Source organism: Myripristis murdjan, chromosome 1 (genome assembly GCF_902150065.1).
Source record: "Myripristis murdjan chromosome 1, fMyrMur1.1, whole genome shotgun sequence".
Classification (NCBI taxonomy): domain Eukaryota; kingdom Metazoa; phylum Chordata; class Actinopteri; order Holocentriformes; family Holocentridae; genus Myripristis; species Myripristis murdjan.
In genome coordinates, this window is record NC_043980.1 from 28,135,714 (window position 1) to 28,161,198 (window position 25,485).

A 25,485-nucleotide genomic window follows, 5' to 3' on the forward strand; every position below is an offset into this window, starting at 1 on the left:
AGGATGAGTGGATGTGGGGAAAACAATAGCAAATCAGTGAACAGGGACCCGGTGTGAAAATTTGTTTACTTCTTGCAAACTACAATCAAGCTGAGGACAGCATGGAGCCCTGAGATTGGATACTCACCGTGAGAATGTCATATTCTCCAGCAGAGGAGAACTTCTTAGATGACACCAGGCCAGTCTTGGGTTCAATAAAGAACTTTCCGTGTTCATCTCCCTCCTCTATGCTGTAAGAGATCTCTGCGTTAGGCCCCTCATCACGGTCCGATGCAATGACTCGGTATACTGGGTCTCTCTTCAGTGCCCTCTCTTTCTCTGGCTTCTCTCGCTCAGGGAGCTTGATCTTGTAGATCTTCTCTAGAAACAGCGGCCTGTTGTCGTTCTCATCAAGGACTTTGACAATGACACGGACAGTGGTGGATTTAGCTGGAACACCATGATCTGTGATGGTGATCTGGAATGAGGAAAGTGTAAGGACTTGATATCAGACTGAGCAGTATATAGACAATGGTGTGAAGCTTGAAAATGAATTCTTTCTAGTTATACACGGATACAATGAGACATATTTTATACAATAAATCGACAAATAGAATTAAAACAAGAACCAGTAGCAATCATATTTTCAACCTCTGATATTGATTAAGAGCAATACTCTGTAAACACACTCATACAATCCATTTTTATGGAATAATATACAGGAACTGTACAAAGCAAGCAGTCTCGGTGAACATTATGTACAACTAGCCTGGGAATTTACAAAGTTCAAGATAGCTGTGTTTGAAATTCATCATTTTCAAAGCCTTAAATTAATAACAGAAGAGATGAAAAAGGAAAGCTTGCTTTTTCCCTTCATCCTCTCTTCCTTTCACTATTTGCAAAGCGAGTCAACGAGCTGCCAAAATTAAAGGCAATTCCCTCTGAGATTAGCTGTCAAGGGGCCTTTTCAAAGATACATACTTTACTTCGGGAAACAAATATGCACCAGGAACAGGCTGTTATACACTCTTTTCTTACAAGAGATGAATTGTTTCCTTTGCCTTATTTCTTATAAACTCATAATCACTGCATGATGAATAAATCCAATGTACAATTCAAACACAAGGACTAGTTTTGGAGATAAGAACAAGGGTTATTCCCCCACTAAAAATGCCTGTCAAACACTGACAGAGGGGACTTCCACAGAAACTAAACACATAAACCTTTCCTTCTTAAAAAGGAAATATCTCCAATATTAAAAACAAAGGATACAATTTTAGATTTTTTTTTTTTTTAATCTCAGAGGTAGTAGTATTCAGTAGAAAAAAATCTAAAGATCTAGTTACACATTATTGGATAGATAATAATCATAATAATAATAATAATTGGACAGATAATTTATCAGTCATAGCATTAAGACTTTCTGCAGGGTGCAACGCTTAGCACTTTGCTAATGCGGGCCCTGTTTTAATAGCCCTGTATGTCTAATCATTTGAGTGCACAGTTTAAGGACTTTAATGAAAACCAAGAGCCAAACAAACACTAATTTCATCTAGTCTCAGGGATATGGAAGAATTGGTTGTCTCAGGGGTAGCAGAGTTGTGGGCAATTCCAGCTTAGAGCTGCAAAATACTGAAGAAGGCCACAACAAATGTCACAGAGTCATTTAAAACCATCTGCTAAGCGCTTTAGTAAAAACACTTAGGACTCTGGGGCTGGTCACACACCATTTGGTACCATAGTTTCAATTACTGGCGTGATGTGTTTTTGTTTTGCCCGCAAAGTGTCTACAGCTGCCCATGCCATTTACACTAGCAGAATTAATTAAATGGGATGACAATAAACCTGTGAGTTTTAATGTCTCTCTCACAGGAGCAATATGCTGGTGCTCATCCTGCACTGTTATAAACATCTTCATTATAGCCACTTGAGCTATTTGGCTTCTGCCATTGTGAGATAATGTCTGAAAATCTTATTTAGAAAACCTGGGGGGAAAAAAAATAGAAAACCTGGAAAACAATGTTAATGTGAGCAAAGGATAGACATGGTAGTCAATGGTAGTCAAATGAAATGAAGAGATGAACTGAAGCATTGTTTAACAGCACAGGCTACACAGGGTTGCTGCGTGCGTGTGTGTGTGTGTGTGTGTGTGTGTGTGTGTGTGCGCATGTGTGTGCCAAACTAACCAGTGCAATCACTCATTAAGCACATGCCCCCTTTTGGAAAAACATTTTTATGAAAACCCCATGTTTGACAATTAGACAGAAGACATGAAAGAAAGGCTAATAGAGAAGCACACCAGTACATCTCATTGCCATCAGCAGTGTGGTGCTGTTACACTCTGCCTGCTACACAGGGCACACTAACTCCATTACATTCAGACTCTCATTCCATTCAGAGTTGTTGTTAAGTAGTTGTTAGCACTTAAAAGATAAACCTCTAATCTATTTAATATTAACCAAATCACCAGAATCAGCCCATCTGAATATATACATTTTCTAAGATTATATGACCACTGTGTAAGCGATAATGCACTCTACCTTCTCCATTAATTTCCTGAACTAAGGTGTGCAGAATCAATTTAGGGAGCAATGTGCCCTGGAAAAAAATGTTCTGTCTTGACTATTTTCGTAACGTTCAGACAAATACCTCGAACAGCCTAACAATAGAGACACGATCAGCTGATTAGATATTCAGCTTGAGTTGCAGCATTGTAGACATTGTGGATTTTCCATATTCGACCAAACACACCACATATCTGCACAAAAACTGCTCGGCTAGGTCTGGCTTTGCATTAACGTTACACCCATGTTAACTGTCCCAAATTCTCACAATGGTTTTGAAGCTATCATGCTTTTAAAAACAGGGCAGGGTGTACCAGCTAGCAGCTTAATGTAACTCAAACCAGATAGTGTAGCTGTTAGTTTATTGTGGTTCTAGTCAGCTACAATTACTTTAATATCAGCTGAATGTAACTGTAAGGACTGATACAGAATGGTGAATTCAAATCTTACACTGTTTTATTGGACCCCCTCCTGCCTTGTTGATTTTCCCTCTCATAAAATGGAATGAACACTAGTGCCCACCATCAGGATTTGGATCTACACAAATCTTGCCACAGGACACAATCCCGGCACCGCCATTAGATGCAATGCAACACAGGCAGACACCTGACACCTGGGAGCAGTGCCTGTTGCTTGTTGGCTCCAGTGTAACTTAGCAAAGACAGGCCATTCACATGATGAGCAACTAGGCTGAGGGACGGCTCTGTACTGACCCACTGTGGGTGGTGCAACACTCTCTGATTGCTTCTATGTATCTATCAGAGTTACACAGCTGATACAAGTTACCAACTTTTGAATGACAAATCATCTGTATTGCCTGTCATAACATTACATCAAGCTAACATTGTTAGCTCACGAGAGCTAATTAAGTGCCATTAATCACCCAAAAAAAAAAAACTTGATATTATTAGCTTGGCATTATTATCAGGAATGACCTATGTGATGATGATGATGATGTGCAGTGCTAGTGCTGTAAACTGTATGCACAAGGCAATATGCAATAAGCATATGTGTACTGATGATGTTAAAACAGCCCTTGTTAGAGCCCCATGTACTTTACTCTATACAACCCACTTGGTGTACAGTTACAGTAAAAGCAGAAATGAAAAAGCTTCAGGCGGCATTTAATAACACTTTCAGAATCGTGCTCATGATCACAAGATGGAGGAGTGCAAGTCAAATGCTAAGAACTAGTAATACTCCCACCTTTCAAGCTGTGTTGAGGAATTTTATGTATGAATGTATGTGTTGATTAATTCAATCAAAAAACAATAGTGTGCTCTTGGTGTGCTGTAATGGTGAGCTCTTCTTGGCCAGGTCTCCCTTGAAAAAGAGATTTTAATTTCAAGGGATTTCCTGGTTAAATAAAGGTTAAATAAATAAAATAAAATAATTAGTAAAGTATTTTACTGTTATTGTCATCATTATTATTATTGTTGTACTGATATGGACCTATGTGTCTGAAACAAGGTTAAATTGAACTGAATATTAATTGTAAGATACCACCAACCCTGACAATGGATGTAACACTTCTCCAAGTATTGCTTTTTGACATTCACTCCTATAATCTTTTAAATAAACCTTGTAAAGAACCGGAATCTCTGAATAACTGCAATCAGGTTGTTACTCACTTGCCAAGCAGATCTATTGTTCACTGAACGAAATGGCATTGCAAACAAGGAGGCATACAAATCGGATTGGCTGCTGATGGCCGCTGACTGCAAAAGGTTCAGTCTTGGCCAACTGTTCTTGGCCTAAAAGCTTGCTGACTACACACTGGTTTCACTTGCTCTCCTCTATAAGAAATGAATGGACTTTTGTGGCATGTTGATCATGTTGCTTGCGGTCTGAATGCACGGTAAGCACTTCAAGACCTTAAAAAACAAGCCCAACACTTTTCATACAGTTTCTAAGCTCTGACAAAAACATTATAGATGTTTCAAAACAGGGTGAAGTCACATTCCAAGGCCCATACAAAAACTACAAATGCATAAATCACTGTGAATGTGAACAGAACATTCATCTCTGATTCTCCTTTACAAGGCTTTTTACAGTTCCAGGCCTGGATCTTTAGCATGTCCCGACATGTCCCCCTTAGACTGTTTACCCACCCCCTCCTCATAGGCATAGCTCTCACCCTGCCGCTAGAGCCCACACTCAGACCAACGACAGCAGCCTGGCCTTTGCTCAAATTCCTCCCTTGCATTTGGCTCACACACACACACACACACACACACACACACACACACACACACACACACACACACAGGCACACGACTACCAACCCCCATCCGTTTCACCATAAAAGCTAAAAGCCCCTGTATTCCTTCCACCTACTCCTAGCATCTGGTCCAAACAATGCTGACACAGCCCCCACCCTAATTGCTCCACATGTTTCACATGGCCCCATGTTTTTTTTTTTCTTCTTCTACAACAAGTTAGTGCAAAATCTTCACCACCAGCTAGAATTTCGACTTGAATTGTGGGCTAGTACCTATTGCACACACACACATGCACATACCTCTGACTCACAATTAGTTTCCCTGAGGTACCAATAGAGCTTTGTGTTTGTGCGTATGTGTGTACATGTTTGGAGAGGGTAAGTCTAGGGGTTGAGAGGTCCTTTACCCCTCCGGGAAGACCTAGCTCAATAAAGAGCTTCCTGCTGGATTCCTACTTAACAGTGGCCAACACCGCAAAAACTTCTGAAGTTGCCATGGTTACACGGCTCTTCTCAGGCTGTGTTCACTCAGCCACGTTCTACGCATTTGGGTCAAAAGTTGCTCGCTTTAAATTACCTACTCTTCCTCCACCCCAACCCATATTCTCTATAAAAATAAATAGCATAGGATTCAAGCAACCCTGAAGCAAAACACATTGCCTAAGAAACTTTTAATTAGTTATATTCCTGGAGGTTTTATGCATTGTGCAATGTAATTATCTGATTAAATATGACAGTAATATTAAAAAGAAATGAGTGAATATGAGTGAACTGAACATAAGTGTTGAATTTGGCTTAACATAAAAGACCATAACATAAAAGAGTCTTTCATGTAGTTATTAAATGTCTGTCTGCAGGCACTTCATCAACTGGACAAATGAGCAGCACTCATAAACTCAGCTAAAGCACACATTTGCAAATCAGCAAGTCATGTTTTTTTTTTTTTTTTTTGTAGAAATGAGAATTAGACATAATTTTCCACCTACTAATACAATGGCGCTCAACTACGGGTTGGCACTAGCAATTATACATTCACAGCAAACAACTACTGCTGCAGGAAGATCTTCTCTGGTCTAACGCTAACCAATCCTGGCCCAGGTAGCCTTCATAAATTAGAGGGCTACAGCAGCACAAACAGCTTCAATTGTTTCATTTTCTCTGAGGACCTGACTTCTCTCAGCTCAGGGAGACAGCAATTTCATCCATCACCAAGTCATAGATGGAAGAAAACAAGAAAGGATAAAGAGTGTAGCAATAAAATATCTCCTAAATATTCCCTTAAGAAACAGTCTTCCCTTATTCCCTTCCCGTTCCTCCCTCCCTATCATTTACGCTCAGTCCTGGAATGCAATTAGTGCAGTGCTCTGTACAATCAGAGTATGAAATACAGGAGTGGTCTGGCACCACGCGCACCAGCATTAATCGTCATCCAATGAACCTTGAATTGTGCAACTTCTAACAATAATTAAAAGACATCTAATCTGCTCCCCGTCAATCCCTGGAACACAATTAAAATGGCTGGATCAACCTTGGCTCTGCAGTGAATAAGAAAGGAATGAGAGAGGTATCAAGAGGGAACAGAGCTGAGCTCAATTAAAACCCGCAAGTTTAGACATTGGCCTGTTGGTTGACAGCAGTTTCCTGTCCCAGCTTGCTCCCTCCCTGAGACGGAACAGTGGGAAAGAACAAAGGAACAGTCACCAGGATCTCACCCACCCCTCCTGCCCCCTCCGGAAATCAGACCAAGGAGAAATTATTCCAAAGTACCCTTCTTGCATGTACAGGAGACATGTTTTTGTTGGCAACATCAGACACTCAGCCAAGGTTGGCTGAGAAAGCCAATGTCTAAAATTGAAAGATGAAAATAAAATCTCATTTTTTTAAACTTCTAAGGTTGAAGCGGTTGACCTTGAATGCTTCTTGTTACCATTTTACTAATACCTTTTCAAATACTCTCGCCCTGACAGGTAAGGACATTTAGCCTGCATTTATCCCTTCCTCATTTCTAGTTTTTGTGATTAACTGGTAGGCCAGACAAAAAATAAAGTGCTCACCTCAAGAATGTGCTCATCTTGTTGCTCTCTGTCCAGTTTCCTTGAAGTTGTTGTGACTAGACCTGTTGAGTGCAACAAGAAAAGAATCAATCACACAGACCAATAATTGAGTTTATCATCAGTCAATTCCATTTTAAATTCCTTTATTCAATAGCTCTCTTATTTACGTGGTCATGATACAGCAATCATAAAACCACCAGTTACAACACAAATCATTAAAGTGAATTCTGAAAATACCAGACTAACTTTATTACAAGCACATGATGAGTTGTGCTCTCCAGTTTATAAATGGAGCTGATACTTTTAAACACAAGTTGGAACAGTAGAAAATTCCTGATTTATTCAGTTTGCAAGACAACAAGCCTATAATCCACTCGAGTTACGTAACCTTAACTGTGCTACTTATCTCTTGAGTCACCTCTGAGAGATTTGGATGCTGTGACAACGCCTTCCCTGTAGGTCTACCCTGTGTTTGGTCAACCCAGTGGCCCAGACAGTCCACCAGGAGGGACCTCTGCCTCCCATATGTGAAATATCACAAAGGTCTGCCAATGGTGCCCAAACAGCAGCAGAGCCTCAACACCCTGCGTTTAGCCCTCCACAAGCTGAATAAATACACAACCAGTCAGACATAGCCCTTGTCCAGAGAGCTATCTCAAGCACTCTATGGGACAGAAGGGGAACTTAGCTGAGGTATTTCAGGGGTCTCACTCTATCATGCATGGTAACGAGCAGGACGGATGTCATGTGACTCTCAGCAGTGAGGACTTTGTTTAGCCAGCACTTGAAAAGGTAAAAATAAAACACGGGTTGAGTCTTGAGTTCTACGCTAATCCAATTTTGTATCAAATTCACAAACAAGGGAAGAAAACAGAAGAAGGGGGGAAAGGATATTGCTACATGGCTACATTATAAGCAGTGTCGTGTTCTCACTCCCAATGTAATTGCAACCTTGCAGAGACATTGAGTGTAGAGTAGACGTGCCAATTTCGACCGCACCAGAGCTGTCTGCTTGCCACAATGCGCCTGATTAGCATAAAGCGAAGGATTTCCGAAACCCAAACCCATCAATGGCCCAGATGCCTGCAACCAGAATAGCAAGCCACAACTTACAGGTCTTGAAATAGCCTTGCCTCTACACTGCAGATGAGGCAAATGAGGGAGTAATTCCATTCCTTTTCTCCGTTTTATCCACTCCTGCTTAGCCTTCATAGTCTTCACAGTGGTGAACAATGAGATACAGACATAATAATATAAATTTGAAAAAAAATACAGAGCACCAAAGAACCATAGACAACTCTTTCAATGAGGGCTACTTGTCTTTATGGTCCGCTTAGCTAAGATAATTAAAAATTGATGGACAACAAATATTGAAGTTAGAGACATTCTGTGTAAACTGCGTAATTTAAAAACCCCTCTCCCCTTCAGGCATAAAGATGAAAAACGGATCTAAATAGAGAGAAAATTTGCCCCCACTCCACTTTCCAAGCAGTGCTGCCTAAATGGTTCAGCACTGTCAAATCGTCTATTACGAGTATATATTTATGATACCTGCAGAAATTACTATGTGGCAGTACTTCTGTAGGAAAGTTATTAGGAATATGCTGCATAGTGCACAGTCAAACGTGAAACCCAGTAATGGCCTGGGGATCAGCATGGGTCACAATCTAGGGCTTGGCAACTATAGATTATCGCCATAAAGATTAATAATTTTAATAAGGTTTAGCACATCAAAATAATTTTAATGTGCTTAGCAAGGCTTTTGCTAAAAAAAAAAAAAAAAAAAAAAAGAAAAAAAGCAGTAGCAGTATGGTTCCACTACAGCAGTGTACCACAGTAAAAAACATAAGATTAGCCTAGTTCAGTCTCTAGCCTACATAATGGAAAACAAACAATTAACCTGGACCAGACCTCCACTCGACCTGGACTAGCTTCCCCAATAGCAATGGCCAAGATAACAAAGGTTAGATGGCTGTGTTTACTTGCCTAGGAGACGAACACTCAATTGCCAACTTGCATCAGTTTTAAGTGATTTGTCTGCTTCATACTCCAATGATCATGCTTCATCTTGTTTTTGACCTTGCTCTATGACAGGAAATCTGAGAGGCATACCAGAATTTTCCCTTTTATTAGTGGTGGCTCCACCATATTTTACTCTATGCACCCATTATTAACCAGAATGGGCTGAATGCGAGGCACAACAAAAAACCAAAAGGGGAATGGATAGATTTAGCACTGCAATAATTAGTTGAATAATCAACTAGTTGTCAACTATTAAATGAATCACCAAATATTTTGATAATCAGTTAATGGAGTTAAAGAGCAAAATGTCTTCTGGTCTCTTCATGACAGTAACTAAATACCTTTGGGTTGTGAACTATTGGTTGGGACATCACAATGGACTGTAGGAATTTGGGATCAAAATTTTTCAACATTTTATGAAATTTTATGCACCAAACACTCCAACACTCAATTACTCAAGAAACTCATTAACAGATTAATCAATAATGAAAATAACTGTTTGTTGCAGCTGCAGATTCAACGCTGCACCATGTTCTTTTGACCTGGTGAGAAGAAAGCAGGCTGGATTAAAATGTCTGAAAATCTTTAAAAGACTACATTTTGGTTTTATAGCCTACTCAGGGTCTTATTGTGCAGTGGTGAATGAATGAGTGCTGAGGTTATCTGAGGCTGATAATATGGCTCTTAAATAGGTCAGGTTTTCTGTCATTTGTAACCAAGATAGCTCTACGGGTGTCATGAATCCCTTTGAATTTGCAAGGCATGTAAATGGAGGTAAACAGAGAACTCAAATAACCAACGTTTACCAGAGGATAGAGGCGTTCTCTCTCTCTTTCACTCTCTCAACCTTAATCCACAGTTGTATTCATTTCCTTGGCTTTTAAGAGATGGGTTCGACTTCTCAGAGCCAAATTATCTGGTGAACAGCTAAATTTAACTTTGAGAGATTTGCTAAAATCGATCCTGCAAGTTTTGCCCATACAAAAAGAAGGAATGGCCCTTTGATGTAGGACTTTGCTGGTATGAGCATTGAAACCAGTAAAGGTGCATACCTCCCTATTTGTACCCAAAAGTTAGGGAACTTTAAAATGATTGGTTGGTAAGCCAGGGCTCACCAAAGAAGTCTGAAGTTCCACAGCCTTTGTCAAAACACACACACAAGGGCGCGCGCGCACACACACACACACACACACACACACACACACACACAAAGCGTCGTCCTCAGGCGTGGGCTGAGCTGGGCCGACAGTAATTATACCCGTGCTGTTTTGAGAGGGAGAAAAAAACAAGTGAAGCAGCAGTGGCACTCTAAACCATGTCCTTCAGCTGGAACCACTGCTCCAAAATGGAGGCCTAAGGGGGAGTCAAGGAGTCCCGGACATTGTTGGACTGATTCATACCCAGACATTACTGCTGTGATTAGCAGTCTTGAGATTGACACACATATTTAAGCGACACACATTTAGCTGTGACTGCAGACAATCAGGAATGTGCTGGTGTCTACAGTGCTGCTAGACCCGTCTCCACCAGTGGCATTTTAAATTCTGTGAGACATTTGCGACTGTTTTTAATAAGCTGACAATAACATATGCAATTTCATTATTTGATCACTGGCTGTTTCACCATTGTATGAGGGGAAAATGATCACCTAGGGCGACATTTCTCATTGCAGGAATGTGTTTAAAGTTCTATCAAACAATCACATTCTCAGCTTCATTATGAGTTAAAAGGCTGCTACTAGAGCCTAAAACAGTGTGGCAGTGAAAAATTACACCATCTTTATACTCAAATGCAAACTGTGTGACACCAGCAATCCAAATTAGTGTGAGGGTTTGAGAATGGACTGGTACATTTCAAGTAGGAGGCTGTTTTTTCCCTCCTTTATAACCAAGGCTCCAGAAGACTGCTGGGTGAGAGCCACTGATGGTTTTAAGACATATTATTTAGTGAGAAGAAAAGGCAATGCCTGACACACCATTTAAAAGGCTCTGCAGTCCAACGAAAGTCCTGTTCTGTCACCCAGAAAAACACAAGAGCTAAACAGCAGCAAATGCAGCAAGGCACGGCTGTGTGAGCTAATACAAACAGATGGCTGGCTCACTTAACGAGACATATAGATGTGCACATACACACCAGGAGTGGATTCACTCTCTCAGAGACTCCATACCCTTCCCTTACTCAGTAAAAGAGGGGTCTTTGAAAGTGATTCACATTTAGCAGGAAAGCACTATTTTCAGAAGGATTAAGACATCTAAACCACTTCACAGCTGCAAGGTGTTTTATTCTTACTCTGAAAAGACAAGACCACATCCAGAAGGAGTGGTTTTATGGGTGAGGAATTTGGGATCCCAGATGCTTGTGGAGGTTAATGACTGATATGTGGAGTTGTGTAAATGAATGGGTAATTGGCGGCTGTGGAGCTGCTGACGCATCACTGTGCTTGCTCATAGCCTTGGCTTACTATATATTAACTATGATTTCTACACATGCAATCGAGTGGCATCGAAGAGTGGCCATTACAGACATATCAAGCGCATGGTCAAGAGAGAGACAGGCAGGCGGAGAGAAAAAAGATTGCATGTCTGTGGGTGGGCATGAGAAAAAAAAGTGGAAAATGAGATCCCAAGTGGATTTCTATGTTTTTTGATATATGTTCCTGCTAGCTGATGTGTACATTCCAGGGTTTCCTCATGTAAGAAAGACTATGCAGTGTGAAAATTCTCCCAAACTGCGGCGGCACTAGTTTGGGATATTTGGCATCCCTCAAATTCAAGGACAACTATGCACTGAAACCACCTATGTTGCCACCCACCATGCAAGTGCTCTCTGGTGAATGTATTTATAAAAATAATAATAATAATAAAAGAAAATTATATACTCCTAGAAAGGCAGAGACCACAGTAATGATCTTTTCCTCCATTTATTTCTTAGCAGGGCATTGTAGAACCTGCGCAGACAAAGACTTGCTGATTAAGTCCATTAGCGGATGAAGTTTACCTGTGGCTCCATCAAAAGGTCAACTAGTTTAAACTTCTGTGATATATTGAGAAGCAACATTTGAATTCACTGTTCAGTGTTAATCCAAGTCATCCATCAGCACATAGATTTCGGTGAAATATGTAGAATATTGTCTTTTTTATGTATCATATGCTCATGTGAACAGGGCATAAAGGCAGCAGTATGATTAGACCAAGGTCGAACCTGACCAAAATACAAACATAGTCAAACACATTGCTTCGTTCAAATTTCTGTATATTCACTGCAGCCTTATATATTTTAAATTCTATGGGCACATCAGCCACATTTCGAGCTGTCGAATCAAAGTCTAAAGCATTTCCTCTCAAGTACAGCTCATTTGGGTAGGTGATGAACTCTCTTAATGAACTCGGGTGTGTTTTAAACCATTTAAGAGAGATGGTCTCAGAGTGCTTTTAAGTTAACCCTAGAGCAGACAAAAAAAAAAAAAAAAAAAAAAAAACATTCAGACTAAATGCTGCCTGATAGGGTTAGACTGTGCAGTGACATTTTTGTCAGGATATGTTCGAAGCTTAACAGGCTTACCCTTAAAATACACCAGGCACGGACACAGCACATCACATAGGTGAGGTGGAGCGGCTTATTTTACCTGCTATGCCAACTGCATATATAGTGCATGCCGGCTGTGTGCCAGCTGTGTTTTTCTCTGTTGGAGGGACATGTAACCTCGTATAGAGATTAAAAAAAAAAAAAAAAATAGGCAAGTCGCGCAAAACTAGAGATCTGCAGTGCAAGGCCCACGCCAGTGCACACAGCTTCCGTGGTCAGCGTAGCAGCGTCTTGATTTTAAAATCTGTTCTGCTGCAACAGCTTTTTGCGCCACGTCTGTGCCTGATGTATTTCAGCCATTGTCTCAAAACAATTCATTTTCAAGTGTTTACAATGAGATGAATCAGAATCGGAATCCTTTATTGATCCCAAAAGGGAAATTGGGTAATGCTAGTACAGAGAGGTAAACTATTTACGGAAACAGATGCTCCGCAGGGTTTTGAACAACTAATCATATTTCTGAAACTCAAAAAAATAAATCAGTGGAGGTGGATGTGCACACTGTGCACATCCACACGTGCACACTGTTGAATCTTAAATAAATGTGAGAACAAATGTGCCCTTTTGTTCCTACAAATCTGTCACAATTAGTTTCCACAGCACATACACTGTGGCTTCAACACTGTCACAGATTGTGTGGTTTCAGCTGTTCCTAGCAATTGAATCTCACTGCGTTCAGATACAACTGTGAAGTGTGGTAAGGCTGAGGGGATCATGAAATGAGTTGCAGAAGTAAAGAGAAAAGAACAATCAAAACACATGCAAGTCATGCACTTTATGTTCACTTTCCTGGGACAGGAACAAGCTGCAATAATACCATGGTAGAACCTATTTTGAGGTCATTTCATATTTATTTGTTTGTTTTTTCCTTCATTGGAGAGATCACAGCAGAGAGCGACAGACAGCAAAGATTTGGTGATGACATGCAACAAAAGTCACAGGCCAGATTCAAACCCAAGATGTCATGGTTACACGGTGAGCGCCTGAGTCAGCTGAGCCATCATGAGACCCCCCAGTGATAGTATCTTGAAAGGGTAATTAACTACTTTTTGTTTCCACATTTTCCACTCACACTCTCATTTTGGAACTGTGACAACTATTTAGCTCCAAAATTGCAGGAAATGGCAGGAAGTTGTTGAATGTAGTATCCATTTCCTATCTAGCTTCCCCTGATACTGGCGGGGGCCTTAGTAAAACTACTGATAACACTAGCACGTGTGTATATGTGTATATGCGTGCATGTTTTTTTCACCAAACAGAGACGGTGTTGTTGAAAGCCGATAGCAGCAGCATGAGAGTGGGTGATTTGCAGCTCCAGACCCCAATGGCTATGAGCCGGTCCTATTTTCTCCCTTCTTCCTCACAGCTTCTCATTCAACTCCAGGGATAACAGATGCATATAAAACCTGTCAGAGGTGGCCAAGCTTGCCAAAGCATTACCCAAGACATTCCTTTTCAATCGACTACAATGAGTTTTTGGCTTCAGGCTCAGTAGGAGGAGGATGGGCCAAAATTGTTCAATGGGGCCTTAAAAATTCACCTGGGTTTATCTTTCCTCCTTTCAGTTCAGCCACTGGAATGAAAGCTGCCACTAAAGGGCAAAACTGATCAGGTAAAGGCAGCCAGGTCGTATAAAAGACAAGCTGTTGTCAGCTGTAACAGAGGCAGAGCTAATTCAATAACCTCCACTATGCCATTGTTAAGTGAAGAACACAGAGAGGCACCAGTATTGTAGGTGGAGTTTTGTAAAGGCTTTATGTGCTCCGAGCACAAATCTCATATAACAGGTCAACATAGACTAACAACAATACTTTCTAAAAAAAAATCACTGGACAACACTGGGACATGTTGAAAAGCTTTAGAAAATACATGGGTGAAGACATAACTAACACTACATTGTAATGTATTTCAAACCAAATCCCCTAGACTAATTGTCTCTACTTTTGTTTATCAAAGGCTCAGTCTGATGACTTATTTTGAATGATTCATAATCAAGGATTATTGGACAATAAAAGATAAAGCTATCCCCATGACCTTCACTCTAGCTATCTCTCCCACCCTAACATAAAAACTTCCTGTGTGTGTGTGTGTGTGTGTGTGTGTGTGTTTCTGACTACATTTCACGCTTGCTTGCCCTTCCCTAACAAACACTTGTGTTCTGGCATGACCGCTTTCCAAAAAGTTCAATCAGTCACGGTGGACTAACAGATTTTAAGAGGAGGAAGGTGATTCAACAGGTAATGAGCACCACTCACTATGCCACAGAAATAGTTCTGTGGCATGAGTTCTAATAGAACTCATGTCAACAACCTCCTTAGAAGCACAGAGCTCTAACAACTCTTTTTTTTTTTTTTTTGGTTCCCTCATGTACTCTGTGTGTGCTAGTGTGTGTGTGTGTCTGAATTTATACCCGAGTAATGAACAAATACATTACTCTACAATACAAGCAAGCAGACTCCTACAAAGAGAACACCATATCCCACAGAAATGTGCACTGCAATCATCCATCTGTCCTGTGTCTCACACACAGTCCAAATCTCTGTTATCATGTGTGGATAACCGTGTTTGGGAGTCCCAATCCAGGAGGTACAAAACTGACACAAAAATGCATACGGCTTGTTTAAGACATGTAGGAGTGGTGCGTTCCTGGTCTTTTATAGCTCAAACCATATAGTCAAACAAGGATCCAGCACAAGCCAAGGGCATCACGGTCCCTGAGAACTGTACCAACTGGGACACACACAGCTTGATTCAGCAGCTAGGGGACTATTTCATTATTCCTACACTTTAATGAACTAACAGGTTGACTGACTGGCTGAACTTTGAGGATACTGAGACAGCAACGGGACAAAAAAGTCCCGTAAGTCAACATATTTAGAAACAAAATTAATTTTCATTAAAGTAAATCCACATTCAAACCAATTACACTGACCACACTGAGATCAGAGATCAAACACCTCAGTCATATTCATCTGTCCTGTGGCAACAAAATCACCCATAAGTCTCACTCCTTTATCTCTTCCTTTCCCAGTCCCTGAAAAAGCTGCCGCAAGCCGTCGACTTCTGAGCTCTCAGCCAATGGGATTGCCATGGTGTCTGCTAGAGAGAGAAGAGCTGGCCTTGCACTTTAATGACAAACCAAAGTCAGAGAACAACCAAACAGCAGGACTTGTTTACTCTGCAGAAATAAAGTAGGCCTAAGCCTTTCATCCTGGGCTTTACTGAGCCAATATGGGCCTTTGCAGAAAAAGAGCAACCAACACCACCCAAAGCATCAGTCGAAGCCTTCATCTGTGTTCGAAGTTTGACAGGCTGCTTGGAGAGTAGCATAAGTGCATAGCCCATCATAGAATAGCTAGCTAGTTAGCTTGAAGCACATGTCTACAAAGTTCCAAAAACCCACACACAAAACATAGGCCTAAACTTCTTTTCCTTTTTCCCACCCCTTTGTAAAGCTTTGTAGATATGCCAAGACAGGGCCTATGCTTCCATTGCAATTTTGGAACCTGTAATTACAGAGACTTGCATGCTGTAAATTTAAACATTTTCAAAAACCTGTAATATGCGGTTTGAATGTCATATTGAGTTGATAATGTGCACAGATATCAAGCCTATTTTCATCCCATTTAATGACACAGACATAGAAAATAAAAGATAATTTGTAATCTCTCCGAAGGACATTTAGGCCAATTCTGAACTAAAAAGCAGCACAGGCTAGATAAAACGGTGCTTTCTCTCTCTCTAGCTGACACTCTGACTCACTGTCCACCTCCCGGCTCACTGTTCTCACTTGTTTTCTTCTGAAGTACTTCTCTACCTCACTTTGAAACACTCCCTGCCTTACTCCTAAAAAAAAAAAAAAAAAAAGACTTGCACAAGGTACAGAGCAGTGATTTAATGAAGTTTTCTTGGTCCAAACCTCTTTGTTGAACCTGACGTGAGCAGCTCTGGTGTCCCACTAATGAAAGTTTGAACATGCTTTGATATGCATGAATGGGTCTTATCCTTATGCTTCAGTGTCCTCTGTATAACCTGTTTTCTCAAAGCACTCTTCTGATGCTTCTAAAAGGGCCACAAAGAGATACAGCCTATTCTAACGTAAGCAGGTTCTGTCCTCAGTGGACTTGCCCATAAGCTTGGGTTTTCTAAACACACTGTAATCTGAAAGTGGGAAATATTTACTTAAGATATGTAGGCTAAGAGGAATTTATGCCACAAACGAATAAGCGGTGTGCTATTTCCATGTACAAAAGAGAGCATTTATGAAAATGCAGAAACATAGAATGCGTGCTGAGGATAAGATATACAACAATATATGTTCACTTGACGAGGAATTCATCACACAACAAGACAGGCCATTTTTGTGGGGTAAGGAGATAATTACAAGAGCGTGTCTGGTGCAGCCTAACTGAAAATAGACACCAAAAATGGCTCCCATTCAATTCAATGTGCTTTCAATTTGGAGGGCTAAATGAAAATCTCTGAAGTTCAGCCAGAATTGATCAAGAGGGCCCTTACTGATTCATCCATTGATCAGAGGGCACCACAGCCGTTCTTTAGGCAACAGCAGCTAATCAAATTTCATATAATCCTATTAAGGTGCCAAGTCAAAATGTCACCACGTGTGGGGATGATGAAATCCTTTGGGAAATAGGATCAACTGCTTGAGCGTAAACATTCATTTTCAGCTATGGGCTGAAATACTTATCACAGGTTACTCTTCCACAGAGGGGAAAAAAACCCTGAATATATTACTAAGACACACAACTACTGTTTTCTTCACCATGCAAGGTCTGCCTACCTTGTTAAAACTGCTTTATGCATGACTGCTTTGTTGGAAGACAAATATTTAATTTCCCTATACTCTTTTTCAGCATTCCAGATTTTTATCATCAGCACGCAATCTGATCTTGTCATGCATGCACACAAAACACCAAACATATCTGCCTTTGCCCAATTTAGTGGCATGCTGAATGTGCTAAATCCAAGACCACACCCTAGATTTTCTTTTTCCTTATCATTTACTTTTTGTTTCTTTGCCTGTCTTCTGGGGAAAAGCCAAGATTAGGTCGAGGCTTGTTTGGGAGGCATGCCACATGATGAATCCTTATTTGGTCAGAAAATTCACATCGGCCACTTCTAACAAAAATAACCCCCGTTTGTTGATGTGACTACCTTGGGAAATAGGACCACACAAGTCAATGAGGACAAATTGGAGCAACTGCTCCACCACCCATTCTTCATTTCAGTTTAAATGAGCACTTGCATTCAAAGCAATAAGAGACCAGTCTCCAAACTAAGTAAGGTAAACAAATCCAGCAATTAGCACTTAGTGAGAGACATTCAAAGTTGCAGATTGTCACCTAAACCAGCACATTTTGTTTCTCTGATTCGTTAGTCAAAATGGAAGTCATTTCATTAACGTTAATTACTTAATCTGCAACATTTTACATGGCAAGCGACAATGTGCAACAGTACTTAGAATGCCCTAATGCAGAATCAGTTCTTGAATGGCACTGAACTAGTACCACAAACCAGAGCAAAAAAAACAACGTTCACATAGATGTCATGTCTGTGCATGAAGCTTCACTTTGCACCTTTTACAAGTATTTTCTCTGCTTTTCAACTAAAACATAGTCTGCCCTGGCAAGCTTTAAAAGAATCCAATGAAATATTAATCGGCCCACCATTTCCAGAGGACCATATGTGAACACACTTTAGAGTGATAGAGTGGAAAAACCCCTGTAGGCTCTACCCACTCCTGTCCCATGTTAAAATCATGTGTTCACACTGCTTTTCCTTCCCTTACACAACCACGCACACTCACACACACAAAGCAAACAGAAACCTCTTAGAAGCTCGTCAGAAATATACAATAACTCAAAACCTGGCCTCAAGTCTCAAAGGATAGTTTAACATCTCAACCAGTTCTCTATACATTTGCTCCATTCTTGACCTTAAAAGTTGTTGAGGCATTCAGCTGAAGGAAGTGGATATGGCATGTCATGCTCTCACTTTCTGTTTGCAGTTTATGGCTGACACTCTGCTAACATATTTTTAACTGATCACTACTTCCATCAAAAAAGCAACAACTAGCCTTAATAGTGTAGGATGGTGTGGCAAGCCAGTGTCTTTAACATTTACATATTTGGTTTTCTGATAAACTGCACTTGGAGAAATTACTGCCTTTCAAAACCTAACTTTAGTATGTAAACTTATTTCTTTATAGTAATAAAATATCCTTACCAGATCAGCAGACACATACAGCCAGATTAACATATGTTTTGCAGTGTAAGCTCCAAGGGTGCAAACTGGGGCAGCTATTGCCAAACCATTAACAGTAATCTTACCTGTCTTGGCGTTAATAGCGAAGAAACCCTGAGGGTTGCCGCTGGTGATCTTGTAGGTCAGTTTGTCACTGGCCTTGGCATCTGGGTCAAATGCTTCTATCTGGATGATTGACACATCTTTAGGGGAACTCTCCATAACAGAAGGGTAGTAGACGGGCTCTGAGGTTTGCGGTGCATTGTCATTGACGTCCTGCACCTCAATGTAGACTTCGACAAATGCAGAGAGCGGCACCACACCACGATCCATGGCATAGACTGTCAGCCAGTAGTGAGGTGTAGTCTCGTGGTCCAGCAGCTCTTGTGTTCGAATGATGCCTGAAAGATGAGGAAAATAAGAAAACTCTTTAGTTTTTATTATGTCAGAAAAATTCAAAGTGTAAAAATGGCATGGATCTCACTTAACTGTCTGTACAATCAGTGATCACTTAAAAGGGGCATGAGTTGAATTCTAGGTGCATCTGATCAGGTAATTTTAGGGGTTAGTGAAGGAGTCTGGATTGGAGCATGTCAAGGTGATATATTCACAACACCCAGGCAGTGCTTCCGTGTTTACATTCACTGGCAGGAACAGGGTTTTCTTTTTTTACTGCTAGTCATTTGCCATGTGGAGCCTATAGCCTTCAGCAGAGCAAACATAACAGCTTTCAGAAATATGTGGCCTACCAGTTGACAACACTCAAGTGAAAGAGTGAATATGTGAATGATCTCACAATGTGAAAGAAGTAAAAGATGTTATATAAAAACATGAGACTGAACCTGAACACATTTGGCAACTTATGTCAGGGAGTTAAATGTAATACAAAAACATGATTACACGGGTTTTACAATGAAGCCATTGTAACAGTTGTAGTGTTACACCTCTCATAATACTGGGGATGCTTCTTATCCCTCCTCCAATTTGTCAAGTGCCTCAAGCGGATTGGAAACTTAAATGTGGAATACACCAGGTTTAAATAACATACCAGAGTTGCAGATGACAACCGCAATGGTCACCAATGCACTGAACCTTTAGGCCCGTTTCCACCAAAATGTTCCTGGTAGTATTTGGGAGGCAGTAGCTACTACAGGAACGTCCTCTCGCTCGGCCCTCTCACCTGCCGTGTCTCCACTGAGAGGGCTGAGTAGGAGGAAGGTTCCTGTAAAGTTACCGTGCGGTTGCGTGACCATGACCGGGGCATCAAAATGCGTGTTGTTTAAAAAGCCTGTTGTTAGTGTTAGCTAACGCCCGCTAAAGCTAACGTTAGCACCCCTAAAAATGCCGGCTAAAAAGTGTGTTGTTAACGTTAGCTAGCACGTTAGCGTTAGCTTGGTAGTGTTGGCCGTGTTGCTAGGGACGCCTGCTTTCTGTTGACATCACATCGCACCGTGAGTAAACCCATGAGTTTTTCGGGGCTGCTCAGAGTCCCGAAAAGGGGCCGTTTTTTAGCCCCTGTAAAGATTCAGGAACTCTCTCCTTCAGGGTGGTTCCGGCGGGGGAGACACGCGACAACGGCCACGGCCCCGTAAAATTACCCCGAAGTTCCGGCGGTGGAAACGGGCCTTTTGTGTACTTTTTTTCCCTCCAGTCACCAGGGGTGACCGATCCCAAAAATCCCCCAAACAATTGTAAAAGCATGCACTTTATCTTTGTGTTAAACTTTCTCATCCTCTGTGTCTGCCTGCCTCGCTGGACTATCGCACAAACTTCATAGTGCATTGTCTTTAGTAACTTAAGTGTACAGAAATGAACAGAAGCAGGAAGTGAACTGCAAAAGAACGGAACAGATTAACATAATGTTTTGTTGGGCTGCATAATTTGAACAGTGGTAACTTTATTAACGTCACTGAATTAAGTATCTTAATTTTATTTTAAGCTCAGCCGTTTTTGAAACTCACTGCAGTGCCATGATAGGCAATGTGCACAATACAGCTAACTTAGCTAGCTAATGACAAGGAACACTGACAGGTAAACAAAATGGCCAAACAAAAAATACCCGACTTTTTTTCTCACTCTCTGCCGTCCAAACCCTGCCTCCTCCACACCAGATGCAGACTGACTCCATCAGAGCAAGTTCTCAGGTATAGCCGCCCCAGCCGGACAGTGAGGTATACAGTATACAATCACTGCGACATCATATCAAAACACAGCTAATTGAGTCTCCCATGCCTGCAGTTTGGCTTCAGTAGTTTTCCTGGCTATGTTATAATAAGGGCTACGTGTTAAGACAAAGGCTTGTGAAAAGCCCTTTCCAATAAGCACCTTGATAGTGGACTTTGCGAGTGCATCTTTCAAGCCAAAATGCCCTTTTTTTGTCTCAAGTCCTGCGTACAAGATGTTCAGCCAACGTATGTTCCTGAGTAGTTTGGAAGAAATGAGTGGTGATGAGTGTCAATCTATGTTTCATCATTCACATCTGTTAACTTAATCATAACATCTACTGGAACAAAATCTATGCTTTGTGTCAACACACCACATTTAGCCTTCAATTAACCATCTTCTTTTGTGGAGGAAATCTTATTCATTTCAGAATCAATCAGATTAGTTTATATATTTATATATACATCAGTATATTTTTATTTTTTGGCAGAATCAGAAATTCTTCATTGACATCAGATGTATTTTCCACATATAATGCAATATATTTGGTTCTATGCAGGGCCATAAGAAAAGGTTATCCTTTTGAAAATCAAGGGCTTTAGATGCTGCTCTTTTTCCATTAAACACTAAAAATAGTGAAGAGAGCCCCCCCAACACACACAAGCACACACACACACACACACACACACACACACACACACACACACACTTGAATTTTTCCATCACTGAAGCTACAGTGTGACTCTACTGATCATTTTGGGGTAAGTGCCACCAGAAACAATAAACTTGAGAAAATTTCACAAAAGTGAGTTAACTTTAGTGCTTTTCACACCTACCCCAACCCACTTACAAGCACTCATCAGGTGCTTAGCAGGTCCATTTGCACTACATCAGAAAGAGATGAGTGGAGGGAGGGGTAGGGGTAAGCGCAATTGTTTGAGGTTTTCAGTTGTGTTTGTTTAATGAAACGTTTTACTGAGGCTAAACTGATGCATTTTATCCTTTGTCATTACGTTGGTTTTGCCAATTTTGCAGCAAAACCACCGTGAAAAAAGAAAGTAAAAAGGAAAGAAATAGTGGTTAGTTTGGATTCCAAGAATCATGACACACATTTATTTTTAACCACTTATAAATGAAAGCTAAACTAGATAATAGAGTGCACTCTTGCGCAAAACAAAGCCATTCTTTGCTCCCAACACACATTTAACTGTAAACTGTGTAAAATACTTTGCAAGTTGTGGAAACAATGATAACCCTGGTAATTAAAACCAATTCTGTGTTCTTAACATGTAGGCATGTGCAGTAACTACACAACCCTGCTAACTCTGACTGAAATTCACAGTTAAATCTGGTTTAATAATTATTTGATACAATAAACATAAAGTCTTTGTCCAGGCACACCTGATTATTATTCGGTAAGGGTGTTGGCCATTTGGCATGAAACCAAATCTTCAGGCCACAGTCAAAGTTTACTGGTGGCCCAGATAAGGGAGAGTCCACAACACTAGGCAGAGATAAGGAGACTTCCTTGAGGTTAGAGCAGTTCACTATATAATCCCTTTCTGCTGCTGCTGCCTCTCAAAAGCCTTTGTTCACTTACTGTAACGCAGTGAACTGCACTGCACTGGAGGTTGGGAGGGGTGTTTGTGCGTGTGTGTGTGTGTGTGTGTGTGTGTGTGTGTGTGTGTGTGATAAGGAGGAGGGGCGGGGGTTCAGCTCATTTATTCTCAAGCTCAGTTTTTTTTTTTTTTTTTTTCTGGAGTTCCTGTACTTTTGGTCTGGGATCCTTTCTTGCCATTACTCATCATTACAGGTCTCTTTACTTGAGACTTGAGAGCCTGAGGCATGTGATAAAGGAGGCAGACAGGCAAGGGAAGAGACAGCTCCCCAATCTTTCCTTGAGCCAGGGGTCTCACAGCAAAAAAAAAAAAAAAAAACAGCACTACGCAATGTATCTTGAATGTGATGTGCTTTTAATGGTGGACCTTTTTTAATTGTGAATTTGACTGATTAAACCTGATGATGCAAAAACCAAAGCACAACCAAGCCATAAAATAAAACTAACACATGATGAAAATGACTCACTGATTAAAATATTCTTCAGCAAGTTGTGACAGCTTAGTGAAAACTAACAGCCACAAGTGGGAAAACACCATGTGCAGGGAATTGCATATGGTTGACATGAATAAGAAATGTGAACGCTTATGCGGCTGAGATTTGGAAAAGGGTATAAAAATGGGAAGAAACTAAGTAAAAGGAAGAATGAATAAAAAGGTGGTAAAAAATGGTTAGAGGGAGTGGAGCACAAAGATGAGGTAGAGGAGAGGTGGTCATGTGTGCACATGCACACAAAAGAGTGAGAAAATGTGCTAATAAGACAAAGCACAAGAGAGAGGCAAAGGCAAAGGGGAAAGTATGAGACATCTTTTGTGCCTCTGCCAAGTAAATGCCCATGCTTGAGTGCTCATCCGTTTGACTGGCAGACACCGACATAGCAGAACAATTCCACTCTCACAAGTGTCATGCTTTTTGCTGGTGGCTGCCAGCCTTGTAACTATCAGCACAGAAAAGATAACTTGATATTTTGAAGTTAAACACCAGTACTTGAAAGAACATGAGCCATGAGGACCTTAGACCTTGCATGAGTGTTGTAGTCCACACAACTTACTGCCCCCTCAAACTGATGGGCAACACCAGCCAGCACACTCGAGGATTGTTGTTACTTATGTGGAAAGAGGCTCAAAAACAGATGACTTTAACCTTATGTGTATAAAGTAACAGAATATCAGAAATATCATGGAATTTGGGTGGATAATTACTCACAAAAAATATCAAAGATGAATGAAGAATTTAGCAGTCACACCCATCCCATGCACCTAGTCTACTCAACACAGCAGTTGCAAAACCTGCCCTGGGGCCAGTAAAAAAAACAGACGGTGCAAGAACCACTGCCAGATTTTTTGTCAGATTTGCTTTCCCTTCTTTTTCTTCCCTGCTCTTTTCTTTGCCTTCTGGCTTTGTTCTCCAAAGTTACTGAGCACAGTGGCAGCGTGGTAGAGCCTTCATACACCCAAAGAGTTTTTGAACTCTCGACAACAGCAGATATTTTATCTGCACTTCAATAAACTACCTGGACAGACAGACAATGTGTTTACTTCATGACTTGTTACAGTTAGAGAGCAGTAGCAGTTACCAACAATTAGTTGGAGAAGGGTGCAATCTGCTTGCTTCAAGAACCTGTTCACTGCATGGAAATTTCACATTGGCAATGAAACAAATTAGAGTACCAAAAAAGCTTACATGTGGTCAAAAGAGGATTAAGATTCACAAAATCCAGTTTATCCGCTGTGCTCATTTTCGAATGGCAAGAAACTACTTTGCAATTGGGCAAAACAATTCAGGTTATGTAGACCTGCATCGGACCAGAGCCTACCCCCTCTCATGGAGGGAGAAAAAATAATGTAAACATGGTCCCGATAACATGTAATTGTCTACAAACCGTGTTAGAATCACTTCACTGCACAGGAAACCACAAGAGAACGGTGTCTTTAAGAATCAGTAGATCAGCAGATCCAGTTTAAACCAGCACTCCCCTCATTTGCTTGGCTCTTGAAAAGTTAGAACTTTGCTTTGAACTACCTCCGTTAATTCAGTTCACCCCTACCCCACATTCTTCAACCTTCTTAGGCCTCTTGCTCACATGCTTACATAAACTTTCTCAGCGCTTTCTCCCCCTTCTCTTTCCACAGCCCTGGCAAAATGCTTCAAATTCCACCACCACGTTGTAGGGCCTGGTGTATTAGAAAGAGTCCTGAACTGTGCTTCCTGTTCCCCAGCAACTCAATATCACATCCCCAAGTTCCCAGACATCTTCAGCCAAGATCTGTGCTTCAAACTTCTTTTTTTTTTTTTTTTTTTTTTTATAGCTCGTAGGCATTAATTTCTGAAACTTGAAAAAAATTATGCAATAAAAATAATGGTGCATGGCACAAAGCAAATAAATAAATAAAACGTGTTATGTATTATGTTACATCCATTACATTAAGTGTTCTTCGCAGCACAGTATGATGGGGAGGTGATTACAGGCAAAATAGCAATTAAAGCCTTTTAATTGCATTTAATGTTTTTCATGCCATTAGAAAAACATTTGTATTTGAGGATTACTTTGTGAATAGTCATTTTCACCCCCGCTTCTTTATATCTGAATTAGATTTTTTAAAAATCTTAAGTGCTTCGACTAGGTAGTGTTTCAAACCATAATTTACTGATGTATTGTACATCAAAGTGATGTTAGTACTTTCAAGAACCTCAAATATATCTGCAGCTATGAACTGACTTGGATATTTTTGCTGTCTCTGTCTGATTCACACTGAGGATACACACTGGTGTCCATTGTTTTGTTTAGCGGTCTCAGAGGGGTCATAACACATAGGGTTGGTCTGGGAGACATTCAAACAGATGCATGACGATCTATCTCATGCATAAGCCAAGTTCATCTTATCGCCTTCAATATCCTGGACAGACATTTATGGCCCAGTGAGCCAATAAGCAAGCCACACAACCATTTCCACTTCATGCATCACTGCACATTTTGTATACTATCATTATTGGCGGTAAAATTGCCGTCAACATC

At 40.7% G+C, this 25,485-nt stretch overlaps 1 protein-coding gene across 2 annotated transcripts in view; it reads right to left on the minus strand.

Moving 5' to 3' along the window:
• fat1a (FAT atypical cadherin 1a) overlaps positions 1 to 25,485 on the minus strand; it is an 87,249-nt gene that overhangs the window by 42,255 nt on the left and 19,509 nt on the right. For both annotated transcript variants that reach the window (XM_030044817.1, XM_030044878.1), the window contains exons 3-5: positions 18,776 to 19,090; positions 6,819 to 6,880; positions 128 to 457 (exon numbers count right to left, since the gene is read on the minus strand). In XM_030044817.1, coding sequence (XP_029900677.1) covers positions 128 to 457; positions 6,819 to 6,880; positions 18,776 to 19,090 — 707 coding nt within the window. The remainder of the gene's footprint in view (positions 1 to 127; positions 458 to 6,818; positions 6,881 to 18,775; positions 19,091 to 25,485) is intronic.